Source organism: Megalops cyprinoides, chromosome 5, assembly GCF_013368585.1.
Source record: "Megalops cyprinoides isolate fMegCyp1 chromosome 5, fMegCyp1.pri, whole genome shotgun sequence".
Lineage (NCBI taxonomy): Eukaryota > Metazoa > Chordata > Actinopteri > Elopiformes > Megalopidae > Megalops > Megalops cyprinoides.
The window spans coordinates 10,397,501-10,412,969 of NC_050587.1; the positions used below are offsets into that span (position 1 = coordinate 10,397,501).

General features: G+C 48.8%; 1 protein-coding gene across 13 annotated transcripts in view; it reads right to left on the reverse strand.

Moving 5' to 3' along the window:
* tcf4 (transcription factor 4) overlaps positions 1–15,469 on the reverse strand; it is a 157,234-nt gene that overhangs the window by 112,877 nt on the left and 28,888 nt on the right. For all 13 annotated transcript variants that reach the window (XM_036528642.1, XM_036528627.1, XM_036528629.1 and 10 more), the window contains 2 exons: positions 5,294–5,349; positions 3,742–3,838 (listed from right to left, as the gene is read on the reverse strand). In XM_036528642.1, coding sequence (XP_036384535.1) covers positions 3,742–3,838; positions 5,294–5,349 — 153 coding nt within the window. The remainder of the gene's footprint in view (positions 1–3,741; positions 3,839–5,293; positions 5,350–15,469) is intronic.

The window sequence follows — 15,469 nt, forward strand, 5'->3', positions numbered from 1 at the left end:
ATGGATGGTAATTGTAAATGAAATTAATTACTTGTCAGAGGGGGTAATTCCGACCATAATTGACCAGCCACAACCCTGGTGTATACGCAGGGAGCGGGCGTTTGGCTGGATGAAGGATGCTCGGGCTGGGGCTGGTCCTTCAGGGACGCCGGGGAGTGACGGCACAAAGCTATTGGAAATGTCATCGGCGGCAGCGGCAGGCTGGTGACTGTGCTGCCTGTGGATTAATCTGCCGGGGCCCGCGAGATGACACAAATCCCTCCGCTGATTATTTAAAGGATGTCACCCTAATCTGAAAAGTTATGTATGTGGGAATCAGAAAAGACACTCTTTACATAATTACGCCCGCCTGGATTGATGGGGCTTGCGGGACGGGCCGAGGCGAGCTCGCCCCCCCTCCCCCCCCCCCCCCCCCCTTCACCGCCTGGAAACCAAATCGTCGTTCCACAGAATTCTCCCATCATGCCTCCCTGTCTCGCGCCCCCCCCCCCCCCCCTTAATGTTATCATTAGCTCATCAGATCGAGGCGGTCCACGCGGAAGCAGGGAAGTAGTAACGATCTTTCCCTCCCCCTATCCCAAACCTCACTCTGTCTTTCTTTCTCTCTCTCTCTCTCTCTCTCTCTCTCTCTGGCTCGTTCTGCCATTTGTTTCAGACCTCAAACCTGTTGCTCAGACATGGCTTCTTGGAAGGTGACCTCTGAGCGCTCTTCAGCTAGCAACACGCAAGCGGTTCTGCTCCTCTGCATTGCAAACGTTCCCTTATTCTCACAGCAAAGCGAAATACAACAGGACTACCTTCTCCCCTATGAACCGTTTCTCCTTGTATTTGGCTCCAGAAGTTTACACTGGAGAGATAACATGCAAAACCACGAGCCACAGAGTCATCAGATCTTGCAACAGCGAAAAAGCAAAAAAGGTTGCTCATCGGTTTAACGTAAACTGAACTTCAGAGTTATCACCCGCCCTTCGACCCCGTGAACCAGACACTGGATGTCCGGAAACATCCGCTGGGGAGGAGCGTCGCCCAAAGCAGAAACGCTCTCCTAAATTCATGTCCTGAACCGTTTCCAGGCAACAAGCTAGCCCACTGGCCGTCTGGACGGTTGCTGCGGCGGCCGCTCCTTTCCCCCCCATCTCCAAACAGGATGAATAGTTTACTATCATGAATAACGTATAGGCCCGAACTCACAGGCATCAAACCGCCACAGATCCCCCAGACCGCTTTCCATTTCTGAAACATCTGGTTGGGTAAATAATCCCGTATTCAAAGCTTTCCACGCAGACCGTCCACGGCAAGTTCTCCAGGCCACCTCTCCCTTTAGTTTTAAAGCGCGCCCCTTGCTTGAAAATTGAAAAAGAACGCTGTTTACGGTTTTCTTTAAATGCTTAGCCCCCTTTTTATCCGCCCGAGTTCCCATAATAGCACATTTTTGACTTTGTTAAAAGGCCTCCGAGGTGCCCCTGCTTAATCTGACCCCTGTGCTAAATGGGCAAAAAGAAGGCTAATCTTAGGAAATGGCTAAGCATCTTTTCCCTCCACCCTCAGCGCTGGCCTCGCTACAACGTGTCATGTATCATTTAACAGAAGGCGCTGCGATTCTGAAAAGCGAAAAAGGGCAGAAAACATGGCTTAAAGCTCACATATTACATTTTTCATGGAGCAAGTCAAGCCTAATTAGACTCCGGCCTTCATGTCAAAGGCAGATTATCTGTGTCAGTGGCCATTTGCTTACGACAAGCTGCAGCGGGGAGAGAGAGAGAGGGCTGGGGGGCGGGAGCCGGGAGGAGGGGGGGGTGGGGTGGGTAGGGGGGTGGTGGTGGTGGTAGTGGGGGTGTGCGTTCCGTGGGCTAACTTCACGCTGTCGTGCGTCACACGTTCCGTTCTCTCGCCTCGTCAATCACCCGAGCGTTCATTAGAGTACCGCGGAGGGGGAAGAAAAATGCACCAAAAAAATGTGAAAGCAGGTGACCTTGTGTTTAGGGTATGCCGTGCATGTTAGACAGCGGAGGGGATTGTGTTTTTTTTCTGTCATCCCTAACGTTTAAACTCAAATGCACGTATGGCGGAGACAGCCGCAGCTTGAACGCTGCGCCCGAGAAGGGGCTTACAGGTTACAAGCAATGTTACTGAATTTCCCTTACCAGCTATCGATTTGGAGCGGGAATATAAAGTGACGTCACTTTGTCACCTTTGCCCTTCTCCCCTGTAAAGGCCAATATTCTCTCCCTACTGTTGTAGAATTCAAATGTTTCACACAGTAAGGAACAGCTGTAGTACAGCACAAATTACTTCAGAAGCACTTTGCAAGAGGAGGCGTTGTGATTTTCAGCCAGGATATTCTCAGCTCAGCTGTATTTTTGTAAGGTCTACGAGTTATTTTCATGACTTTGAAAGTTCCCTTTGACGTGATTCTGACCGGTCAGTCTGACAGTGACTGATCGGCACCGGCCACCTATGCTTAATGCTTAACAGCATTTAACCGCAGGCGCAACTGTGGTTGGTGAGTGTGAATGATGCAGGGGAGAAGGAATCGTGCCTTCCACTGTTTGGTCTTTGTGTACTAACAGAAATGAAAGAACTTATAAGATGTGTGTGCGCGTGCGTGTGTGTGTGTGTGTGTGTGTGTGTGTGTAGGGGGGGATTTGTCCATACTAATTGGCCATATAAGACGTATCACACTAATGAGAGAGAAAGGGTAACTAAAAAGTTGAGAACCATTATTCTAGTCAAACCAATCACTTAAAAAACAGAGGGGGGGGGGGGCAACCCCAGCTGGTGGCAAGGGTGTCTGTGGGAACCCATGCTAAATATTCAATGAATCCTCTGGGAAAGTAAGAACCAAGACCTATAGTGATACCATTGTGTCTATTATAGAGAACACTGCCTTCCCCAAAAATACTGTGAGGACATCTCTGTACAAAGGCACAGACTTCAACAACAACATACTTGTAAAACAGGATCCAACTACAAGGCTTAACCTTAAATGATTTCTGAAGGTCGGCAGGTGATTCTGACAACAGGACAGATTACTAGTCGCTTATCCAGATATGGCGGAATTTGTGATGGAACTTGTTGAAAAAGTTCTTTGTTCAATATAGTTGCAGCAGAAGACTCAGACTTGTAATTTCAGTGTGTAGAAGTTAATCTCCTCTAGACCAAAAAAACTGGCAGCAAAAGCAAACATTAACACCAGCCTCTCACACTATACGCCTCAAAGAAGTAGGTGAACCCAGCAAGATATTCACTTCATCTAAACATACTGAGAACTCTGAACACACTTCCTTTTAGCTAGTAGGTCTCCATCATTAAATTCACAAAATAATCAAGGCCAGACACTGATTCATGTCCAAAGTTAAGGCTTTCCTCTTGGGCTTGTACTTTCCAGAGATTTACATATTACAAGTAAACTAGATTTCGCTGTTCTGCGTCACCAATTAAAAGTAAGAAACAATGAAAGACCACAGATAAATGTAATGTATTCTGGAGACAAAACTACTCTTAATGATTGCTGAAGTTTGTGCATTGCTTGTGTGAATACGCCAATCCCCTGCCTACATGTGCTGTGACTTGCAGGGACAATACAAACTTCTAAAGCTGAATTTTCTATCAGTATCACAGCCCTTTCAGTTTAAAGCCGAACGAACGAAGAGTGCCTTGCATTACTTCAAACCACCAAAAAAACAACAACTTTGAGAAGCAACCTGTGATGCGAGCGTGAAGGTAACTCAGAATGCTTACCTGCTAGCCTGGAGTTGACATAGGGAGGGGAGATGCTGTCATGTGATCCCATGTCCCGGTTCGTCATGTGGGAGTACTGCGAGCCATCCACGTAGGTCTGCAACAGAAACGAGGGGCGTAAAGTGCGCCTTGGAGCTTGGGCGTGCAGCGGTGCGGGTCACACGCGCGCGCGCAAATCTCGGAGGGGAGAGCGCCGAATTGCCTCGCCCCAGCGCTTCAGGCCGGCTTTTTGGCCGCCGCAATAACAGGATGTCGATTCCTCTATTTACAGACATCTGGCCCCGCTTCCTGTGACACGGGGCCGTCGTGCGAGAGCGGGCACTGACAAAAAGCTCTCCGGCTCACACGGCTCCACTTTCCCCAATTATAATTTCGCAGCATTCTGTCTGTAAAAAGGAGCCGAGATAATCCAGACTGATTTTCTTATTTCTTTTAATACCCTCTCTTGATAGGCACCTTTATAACAGAGGCGCTGACAATTTGGGGAGGGGGAGGGTGTTATTAATAGTCACTGGCCGTGCCCTCTCTAACAGGAGAGGTGCGAGGCTCTTGTGGGCTGAATCATTAGCGATGTTCGCGGCGCGAGCCTTCCCATCTCGGTCCTCCAACGGGAACTCGCGGGAGGAGGCCTATTCTGAATTGCATTAAAATGTCATTATGTCTACTTGTTGCTAAAGAGGCCCGGACTCCGCTCAGACTGGCGGTGTGATGAAGGGGGGGGGCGGGGATTGGAGAACGCTCTTGTTCGATCCGGTTGAGAGACTCGAGCTGAACTCGAATGGAACGAGGACTGCAACGCGACTGTATTTTACACTCCCGTTCTGTTGAGCACTTTTTAAAGTGCTGTGGTGGAGAGTAGCTAAAGCGCATATAAAGTGCATGTAAGGAGAACATCTCCCTTAACAGAAGAAAAAAATAATAATGGTGGTTGTAACACAGGGAAAGTTTTTTTTTTTCACTGAGTTGGGGAGTGCACTGGAGCAGCTGGTTCTGGTTCTAAATACAGCCATCACACATCTACCTGACAATCCCCTACGTGAGGCCTTTCTCACTCCTTTCAGACTGTGAGTTTGGTGCAGACAGGGTCATTTCCTCCCATTGTACACAATATCAACTATTTGGACCTTGTTGTTAACAGAGCTACATGCAGATAAAAGCACACATTCATATAGGCGCACAATAGAGGCAACATCCTCCAAGACATTCATGCATAGGCCAGCTCTCTCACATGAAAACTACAAATTAAACTCAAGGGGAGCTTTTACTTCCTTGACATACCAAGCATTTAAAAATCAGATTTGTCAGGGCTAACTTGAGTCAACTTAATTCTCCCAGGTAAATGTAGGCTATATGTTAAACATTCCTTGTATGATAAACTATGAACAGTTTTGAGAAAACTGCCCTCAATGTCCTTTAAAAGCAGAGAAAATAACAGAAAATGTCATTTGTGAGTGGTGGACAGAGTAAAACATATTATAAATGCTGTCTAGCTAATATCTGATGGCATTTAATGATGTCATTGCCATAGCCGAACGTTCTTATTGGCCCTCACCTTTGATGGGCGGTTTCCGTTTCCCCAAGACCCAGAGCTGGCTCTGTCTTCAAGATCTAGAGATTCGAAGAGAGAAAACCATTAATCAGCCTCCAGCACAAACATCAGTTCACTTCCAAAACTTCAGGAAAAATATTTATGTGATGCAATCTTCTGGTGCAAGACAGAATCCGGTTATACTTTTTTTTTTTAGTATTTTACATTTAAATGACTTCTCCTCCTCCCATAAAATCAAAATGTATTTTACCACATGAAAACTCAAAAACAGAGTCATGCTGTTTTATTTAAAAACAAATTATTTATACATCTTTAATCCCTCTACCTCGGCCTGGGATTAAATGACCACTGTCGGTCTGGCTGTAGAGCAGTGAGCAGTGCAACCCTGAACCCATTTTTTTCATTATCTAAATGAATCTACTGCTTCAAGCATCAGCTTCCCCTGATCCAGCCAACAGTGCCAGTCATCTTCCCAGATTCTTTTCTTTTCTTTTTTTTTTTAATTTTCACACGCTTCAGCGGAGCTGCCAGTCTCCTTCGTGCGGCTTCCTGGCCACGCCCCCTCATTTACTGACACTCGCGCACACAGAGACGCCCACGCGCTCGCACACACTCAAACTGTGGGCCTCATTTCAGTTGTTTTGTTTTTTCCCCCCCTCTTTTTTTTTCACTTCACAAATCGCACTTCAAAGACATCTCTTTCAAGCTGGTGTATGGAGGGAGAATTGCATTCATTTTCGACTCATTTGCCGTGTAGGCTAATCTAAATGCATTGAACTCGTCGCGGAGAGCACAAGCAAAACTGATCAGCTCCGTTACAAAGAGCTCGCCGAAAGCAGCCAAACTGCCGACCCGCCGCCGCCTGCCGGCACCAGCCCAAAAAACTCAGGCCCGGCGAAAGCCCTCCTTTACCTGGCGCAGCGCATGCTTACCGCTGCGGAGATGACACACACTGCAGTTCATCCGTTATCCACAGTGAAACAGCGGTAGCTGTATATGCTGCCTGCAAAAACACTAAACTTCCAACAACTGGGTTGAGGGGTTCCATATGGCTACCAGTATTTCAATGGTCCCCTCAGCAAAGACTGGAAACCTGGAGATACTATGAACTGAGGCCCCTGCTCAAAGCTTTTAACTGGGAAATGGCCTCTGCAGCAGCTTTTGTGTCAAAAACGGCAGCTAGCACAGGCCCAGCACTATGGTGGTACTTAGAGGGTGCAGTGCAGCCCCAGTTGTCTCCTTATATACCGATGTCTACATAGTATTTATGATTTTTTGTGCACATGGATTGCAATTGCACCCCTCTGTAATTTATCCTGGTGCTGAGTCTCAGCTATCATCACCAACAACTGCGTTGCCGTGCTCTTAGCATCAGTGGATGTACCGCTTCCCAAACAGGGTTGAGAAACTAAGTCCAGCAGCCTCGGGGTCCCACCTTCATCACCCGGACTGTAACACGTGCGTGTGAAACATCGCGTGACCGGCGCCCCGACGCCCTGCCGCCGCTCTCGGCGCACGAGAGACGCCGGCGGAGATCTGATGGATGTCTCTCGCTGGCCGTCCGCGGAGAGCGGCATATCAAACCACGGCCCCCCGCTCTCGCTCTCGGGCCAGCGTCTCCTGTAATTTATTACCCTGAATCGCACGCCTCTTATCAGCGCCTGCCCACATGGAAGCCTTCCCCTCACACCTTTCCAAAACACAGGGCCTCGACAGCACCTGCGCTCCTATGGACAGGTGCCAGCGACCTAAAAATCCCAATAAATCTGCTACTAACCCCCCACCCTCCTTCAACCCCATCCCGTCCGCCACCCCCCCCCAACCCACCCCCCCGTGTGTGCCTCCATGGCTAGTCTTGGGGTTGATTTTGGGGAATTCCAGTGTTTATTTGGGAGAGGTAATGGCGGAGAACAAGGACAGAGGAATGCAGCAGCTTTTTTTTTTTCCCAATACAAATCTGGACAAGGCCGTGTTTTTTCCAGTGTCTCTTTAGCGATATTCACGCTGCCCTTATCCCATCCAAAAGTGAAACAGAAGCAAACCTCCAACACACCGTTACCGATGACAGCGTTAAAACACGCTCCTATAATCCATCTCATGAATGGGCTCTGCCTTATGCAGGCCTCCGAACTGTTTTTAAAACATACCATAAGGCACACAGAAGAATCGTGTATGATACGACAAAGTAATCTCCTAGGATAAAGAGAGTGCAACGTAATTTGTAATGACGGTGCGGATTATAACTGGGTTAACAAAAACATGACATGAAAACAAACTGTAGCTATGTGAGGAAACATTGTGCCCAAAAATAACTAACTAGTTATTTCTGTGTAATAACGTCTTGAACCTTTTAAGGAGATGAGGCAGTACATTATACTACTGCTAACTAAATTATCTGAATCAATGCGCTAGTATCGTATTTGTGTTGTTTACTGTGAAGCAGAATATTCTCTGGGACTTCCTTCAAGTTTTGCGAGCGTTAATAGAAAGCTTTGTCTCACATGTGGCCTACCACAATGCAGCTTCCTTGGGCTGCAAGGAAATAAAGAATTTCATTTGCGGTGTGACTATGTTTTCTCAGCAACGTTCACCGTGCCACCTGTAGACAGTGAGTGGCCAGCTTTGTTTGTTCTGCTGGTACTTTTTCCTAAATGAAAAGGAAACCGTTGGCAATGCAGCAAATATTTGGTGTTATTCTGTCTCAGTCAAACTCCTTTTGAACGTGAACTTAAAGCCCCTCGGGAGCAAGCTTATCCTCAGCTCTAATTGTAGTCCACATCAAGGATCTTCTCCATCTCCACTGTTTGGCGCCACGCTCCAGCTTGCTTTGGGTTCCGGCTCTAAGACTCTGGACTGGCGTGCGCTCGCATATCACCGACCCTTTTTCCGGGTCGGCGCTGGTCCTGATCCAGAACCCTTCACTCTTTAAGGAACATTAAACAGAGAATTAATAAAAAGAACTTAAATCAAACTAACCAAAACGCCTGCCAAACCAAATGTTGGGTCTGGCAAGGCAAGAAGAAAACCATAAATCCTAAGGAATCGTAATTCAGAGTTTTTAGACTTTGGGCAAATATTTACCTCGCGTTCTCACTACTCCTGGCTTCTCGAGTTCCTGTTTTTATTAACAATGTTCAGATGTGGCGCTAATAATTTCGAACACACGTTCGGCATATTAAACGCCGCTGCTACATGGGCACCGGTCGCTACCCTTGCTTTGCGTGCCTCCCAGCGTTCACCGCCGCCCGAGGAGACCGAATTAAGCCCCAAGGTTTTCGGCTCCACGTCGTAAGCTCTGCCCTATCGCAGCCACGCACCAAACTCTGCCCCGCATCCATCAGGACCTAATCGAGTTACGCTGACGGACAAGACCATTTCTTTCACAGAGATGAAATTAAACCAGGTTGACAAAAAACAGAGACATATTAATATCGTTATCTCGCTCGTTATAGGAAAACAGGCCCATACCTATTTATAATTCTTTTTTTTTTTTTTTTTGCGTTTCAAAGCAAAAGCGATAGGGGTGGGTGGGGGGGGGGGTGTATGTGTGTGTCGGGGGTGCTGATGAGATAACCTCCGAGCTTGCATTCGACCATGGCAAAGCATATCGGGACCTGACAGTTTTAACGTGTCCGTTTTTTCAGTATCGCGTTCAGGTTTTTTTTTTTTTTTTCTTCCCCTCCCTCTTTAAGCATATCCGTGTCGCCCGCGCGTGTTTGCCAGGATCCGTCAGGCTTCTAGTCGGCTAAATGACGGCGACTGCTCCGCATCGTTTAACTAACGTTTCCGCTGGAGCGGCGGAGAGCCTTGTCATTAATCTAAATGCGATCCCTTCAGTCTCAAATCCTTGGCATTGCTACTAATTTCGCGTGTTGTTTTTTTTCTTCTTCTTCTTCTCCCCCCTTCTGCCTCTCTCTCCCCCTCTCTCTCTCTCTCGATAAACTGCTCACGGCGCGCACAGAGCGCCCCGTTATTCTTATTTAATGACGGTGATGATAATAAATCCCTTTACAAGCCGGCAGCGACAGTTTCTATACAGTGGCACCTTTGTGGCGGGTCAGCTTGCGGGAGCACCTGTCCGCATTCAGAGCCGCGCTGCTCCCCCGCCTCAGACCTCTCTAATTAACCATGGCCTCTCATTGATCCCATCTGCTTCCATTCGTCGCGTCACTCCTCAGATCCACCCGGGGCTGCGAGAAGCTCCTTTTTGTCGCTTAATATGATTTATTTTTTTTAAAAAAGCCCCCGACGCGCAAGACGAGCGTGCTGAGCGCGGGGTCTGGAACGGCAAGCTCTCGAAATGTCCGGGTCAGGCACCTCTCTGGGTAGGCCGGGGCCTGTTTGCACCTCGTATGTCGCCGTCCCTGCTCTGTCGCAATTTCGTTGCGTCCGCTGTTCGTACATTTGGGCTTTGGCGGGAGAGGCGGGGTCTCAGTACGTTCATTGGGCCCAGTTAGGCAACCATCTTACTGAAGGGAAATGATTCTTACTTAGTTCTAAATGTACAGAAATCAAGAGAATGGGGGGAAAAAGTGCCAACACATCTGACTCACTTACATGGAAACAGATAGCTGCATTAAATAATATTTAGTTCTTACAGAAGCCCAGTATTCCCAATCTGATCATATGAATAGGAAGTGCACAAAATTGAGATCATATGAGACAAAATAACTTGCATCCTACAAGCTACACTTTAGGTACACTCTTACTCTTGCTTTCCTCTCCTTTCAATCATTAAATCAATCAAAATTAAATCAGTGCGTGAACAATCAATACCTATCTCTGCTTACACAGGAAGGCTAGGCAGAGGAAAAAAAAATCAATACAAATGTATTAAACATCTTGTTGAAAGAGGTAGATAATGGGGTTCACAACCACTTTTACAATCAAAATCAACACTGACATTCCAACAGCATCAAAAAAGGAAAGCCACAGAAATCCAGCCCCCTCCAGAAATGTCATTCCACACATGATCAAACCATCCATATGATGTTTTTGTGACCCCCAAAATATCCTGCTGTGAGCACCTAGCAGAACTGTGACTGACCACTGAATTCTACAACAGCGGTAGGGAAATTTGGAAATTTGCATTATTTTCTGTGCTGAACCCAAAGTTGCTTTACCGAGATCTAGATTCAGATTTAAACTGGCCTCCTGGACAGAATGCTGGAAGCAGTATTTCTCAAGCAAAGATGCTTACAGAATTTTCTGCTGGATTTCACAACAGTGACTCTTGCAAGCTCCTATTGATAGATTACCCTCCTTAACCAGCAGCATCAGACAGCAATTCCGGCAGGCCTAACCCGGTACTGTGACGCCCACTATACTGTGCATCTCGCCCTTGTCTCCATGAGTCCTTCCACTCCCTTCTTATGGAGCCTTACTGTGGTTCCCTCTCTCCACTACTGTGTGGTCTCCACTTCTCCCTGCTTTCGGTGTGTGAAGCTAAGATAAGGGGGTGGGGGGAGGGGGGGTTGTTCCGGGCCCAAACGCAGGGGCCCGACCCAGTACCGCCACGTGACTCGCGAAAGGCCCGAACCCCAGGGTTTCTGCTGCTCTGGTTCCGTTGCCATGGCTACCCAGTTACAGACAAACAGTGCTGGAAAAGGGGAGCACTTTTATTTATTTATTTGTTTTTTTTGGGTCGTTTTCTACGAGGTGGATGTAACCGTCTCTCAGGTTGCACTGCCTTGTAAAACCCTTGCCGCTAAACCGTTCCAAGAGCACTTCCCCTCCCCGCCGGTGTCTGCCGTGGCCCTGGCTATGTAAGTACAAGCAGAGGGGCTGGGCTTTAAACACCCTCCTGCAACGAAAACCAGGCTGGCCCTCCTTTGTCGTCCTCACAGCGTGGAAAGAACCGCAGCGTCGCTCCTTAAGATGATTTCCCAGCATATTCTATTCTGAGGCGGAGAAAAGACCTCCCTCACACGCTCTCCCATGCTCCCCCTCATTCGTTCAAATGGCGGCCTTCTCTTCCTCAAATCGAACCCTTCGTCCCGTGGCGCCTCACGGGGCCAGTGGCCCGGGAGGGGGCTCGATGTACCGCTCCGTGCCACGTTAACTACTGCACGCTAACGTCCACTTTCCTTCCCGCGATGCTTCGGCTTGCAGCGAGGCTCTCCGCTCGGTAACAGGTGCAACGGTGGCTCCCGGGGCCCCTCCCTCCCCTGCTGCAGGAGCGCCAGATGTCTCCAGCTGTTTTGCAGCTTGTTCTGAGGAGCCTGGTATCTGGTAGTCGCGGCGGAGATCTCCCGGGCAACGCCAGGGCCCGAGCGTCGCCGCGCTTCCCACTGCAAGCCTGGGGGGAGGAGGAGGAGGAGGAGGGAGGGAAGGGCAGGAAAGGGTTAACGGGGAACGAGAGCGCATCCTGGCACCTGACTTCCAGGAATGGAGCGCGCGGGAAAGCGGCAGGGAGCAAACCGCGCGGATTATCAACGGTAAGGGGGGGACACGGCGGCAGAGGCGTGACACAAATGCAGCCCCGCGCGGTGGCCCGCGCTGATCGCTTCCCAGCCCAGCGCAGGGCCAAAGGCTAATCAATTACAGATCTGCCCAGCACAGATTGCTTATCAGCCTTCCCCGCTAATCAGTTTGTGGTGCTGTCGCCATAGCGGCGCGCAAATGCGCCCCACGATGACAAATAATCTTTGACGAAGTGAGGATATTGCTCTGTTTTGCTTGTCTTTTTTTTTTGGGTTCGGGCAGGAAGAAAAACACTCCACTTGAAGAGCCACCAGCAATACGCATTGTATGTAGCCGTGAAAAAGAAGCAGACCTATGTGAAAAGATGTAGAACAGAAGTGAGGTTGTCATTTTGTTGTTGTGGGTGGCGTGTTCTGGGTGCTTTTGGCTGGAAGTGTGGAACGAACAATACTGCCAAGGTGTACTTTACATTAAAAACGTAATGAACTGGCCGGCCCGCGCTCAGAACAAACACTATGCAAACCTCCCTGTTTAAAAGCCAACAGGTACTTGCCTGGATTAGCATATCTATTTGCGTTTCAAATACGCTCAAAAACTGCCCGGCAGTTGCCTTTCAAATAAACCTCATTTGTCATGCTAAAATGTTTCTCTGTAACACTGAAAAAAGCAACATAAGTTCAATATAGATGCATTAAAAGATAAAAAACTGAACCATTCAAAAGACTAGGAGCTGCTGCAAGCCAAGTAAGCCCCTTAAAAATACTGCCACCGATTCATTAATGACAAACATCCCTTGTCCATGGAGTCTCTGTTCACTCTCTCCATTCAAGGCCATTTGAGAGGTGCTTTCCTTCAATGTTCCAAAGCAGCCGCACTCAATACGTACAGACCAACAGATCTGATTACCATCCAAAGCACTGGCTCAACACAGTCCAGTCTACAATGGTGAGCGTTTATATGGAGAAGTCCTCTATGTGCCTTCCTCTGAACATTTTCGGGCTGTCGATGCTCTGTACTAACCCTACGGCGGCGAGAGGGACACCCTGGCCTGGGGAGGATAATTAATTCCAGACTAGCATAGTGGTTAAGGAGCAGGTCTTGAAACCGAAAGGTTGCCGGTTCAATTCCCCACTGCTGCTGTACCCTTGGGCAAGGTAGTTAACCCACAATTGCCTCAGTAAATATCCAGCTGTATAAATGCGTAACAAGTAAAAAAATCTGCAACCTGCTAAGTCACTCTGGATAAGAGCGTCTGCTAAATGCCAATAATGTAATGTAAAGTATTGTAAAATGTTCAGAAATCAAAACCTGGAGTCACCAGCCCTGGGTCTGTGGCCCCGACAGCGCGGCAAAAGGTGGCATGCGAAGCGATCGGTGCCGGGGAGCGCCAGGTGCCGTCACCTACTCCGGCGTCGGCCTTCGCCAGCTCTTAGCCAACGCGGCCGTATAACACCGCGGCATTATTAATTATAGGGAAAAGTGTTTCTTTCATAGCTATAAATAACCCTGGGTGTCGGCACGCGGATTAAACGCGCCGTTGACCCGCTCCGAGACACAGGTGCTTTATCAAAAAGAGCCCATGTGCAGCAGAGCCCTGGAATGCTCACAAAAAAAAAAAAAAAAAACACGCCTCTACTCCCTGTCTGGAAATGCCCCACAAACGGCGTGACAGACAGACCCCACTTTATTCCCTGAGAGACGAAAAAAGGGAAAAAAAAAAAAAAGAGAGAGAGTGCAAGAGAGAGAGGAGAGAGAGGGGAGAGGGGGGAGAGGGGGGAGGGGGATGATCAGAAATGTGGTGTGTCTCACAGAACCAGTGCAATATGGGGAGGGGGGGCTGAACAGGACCAATGGCAGAACCAGGCTCTCCGCTGTTACCCGCGGGTCCGAAAAAGCCATATTAGCTGGGTACAGAGTAGATGGACCATGTGGTTCATCTTGGGACTGGCTCGCACCATTAAAGCCAGGGGGGCAAGGCGGTGTTTGCGTGAGGATTTAAAATGGGAAGGGGGGGGGGGGGGGGGGGGCACGAGAGAGAAAAACGTACAAGAATTTTGACTGATGAATGTTTCAAAAGTAACACAATTAAACCCTCTCCTCGTTTCCCGTTCGGCTACCTCTGAAGTGGATGGTGATTACATTACTGGTTAAGAACTAAGATCTTTGCCAACCGCAATGCCTTGCCTCAGAACAGCGTCTTGTGCCGGCCCATCTCCCCCCATCCTAAATTCACACTGTGCCTAATGACACATTCCCAAATTTAGGCCAGGCGCAACCAGACTTCAATTTCCCACATCTTCTGCAGAGCTTTTCTGAGTTCTCCACAAAAGACAGGGGGCCAAGCCTCTTCTGTACGTGTCCACTCACTCAGACGCTCAGAACGCAAAATAAACGGCACACACGCCACTTCCTTTTGCCTCGTGCTCAGTTTGGGAATACCCGGGTGCGTTTCCATTAAAATCTAGATATATAGCTTTGGCTGGGGATTACCACATCACTTGAACCCGGTTACAGACTACGAATACTATTCATAACCATACTTAAAAAGAAGTCCTGTTTTCTCTTATGTGAGGAGACATTAACAGGGCCGTAAAACCAACTGCTGAAAAGTGAAGGGACGGAGACCGAATTCACATAGCAGGAAACCACCCCGGTGAAGGGACTAGTAAATCAAGGTGTTTGGCACGGCCACGCGCCTCTTTAATATCACCCCCACGTTCCTGCAGGGCACAGATGGGGGCCCTCTGCGCCCGGTCTATAAAGAGGGGCAGGAGGGCTCAAATTAAACCCGAACTGACCTCACTCAAAAGAGCTGGTGTGGATGAGGGATCTGAAAGATGGGAGGGAAAAAAAAGTCCCACTTTCATCTGATATAATAGGGAAGGAGGTGGGGTCCTGGGGGAAGTGGGGTGTCAAGGGTTGAAGGGGGTTCTCGGACCGGATTTTAACATGTATTTACCACAGAGCTTGAGTGGAAACCCCCCCCCCCCCCCCCCCCCCGCCCCCCACGGTCCTCAAACAAGCAAAGAACAGGAAGGCGAAAACTGCTCCAATATCCCGTGCCCCTCCTGTAATACTGTGCCGTTTTGTGCCCACATACAAAAAGGCCACTCAACGGTTTTCGGCTCAGGTGCCAGCGTCAGGAGGCCACGAGTAAACCTTTTACACCTTTCCATATTGCACCCCAGGGCACGGGATCTGTCAGACTAGACCGAGAGGAACGCACGGCTACCTGCATCAGAGATGGCATCTGATCTGTTGTGACTTGCCAGCTTAGCATATCTGTGGCCAAACAGGGTGGGTAGCGGTGGGGTGGCAGGGGGGAGGGGGGGCAGGTGCTTGGTACTGTGGTGTGGTTTTTTTCCACGCTGCTGCGCCGCTCGAAAACAGCGTGCTATCCAAAAAAAAAAAAAGGAAAAAAAACAGCCTCTGAGAGAATGGGACGCTTTAGCTGGAGGAACCCCGGGCGTGGTTTTCTGTTCGGTTTGACGAGCACAATGGAGGCAGGACATGCCTCACTTCCTTGACCCAGTCATTACGGCCTTTACAGGAGATGTTTATGGAGGCCCTTCCTCCGCCGCGGCCTTTTCCGCCATTTCCTCATTTCCTGGGACTAGTTCCATCCTGTTGATGTCTGTGCGGCGGGGGGTTCTGTTTTGGATTTGCTCTCCCTGGTTGTGACCCCCAGACCCTACCTCTCTCTCTCTCACACACAAACACACACACACACACACACACACACACACACACACACAC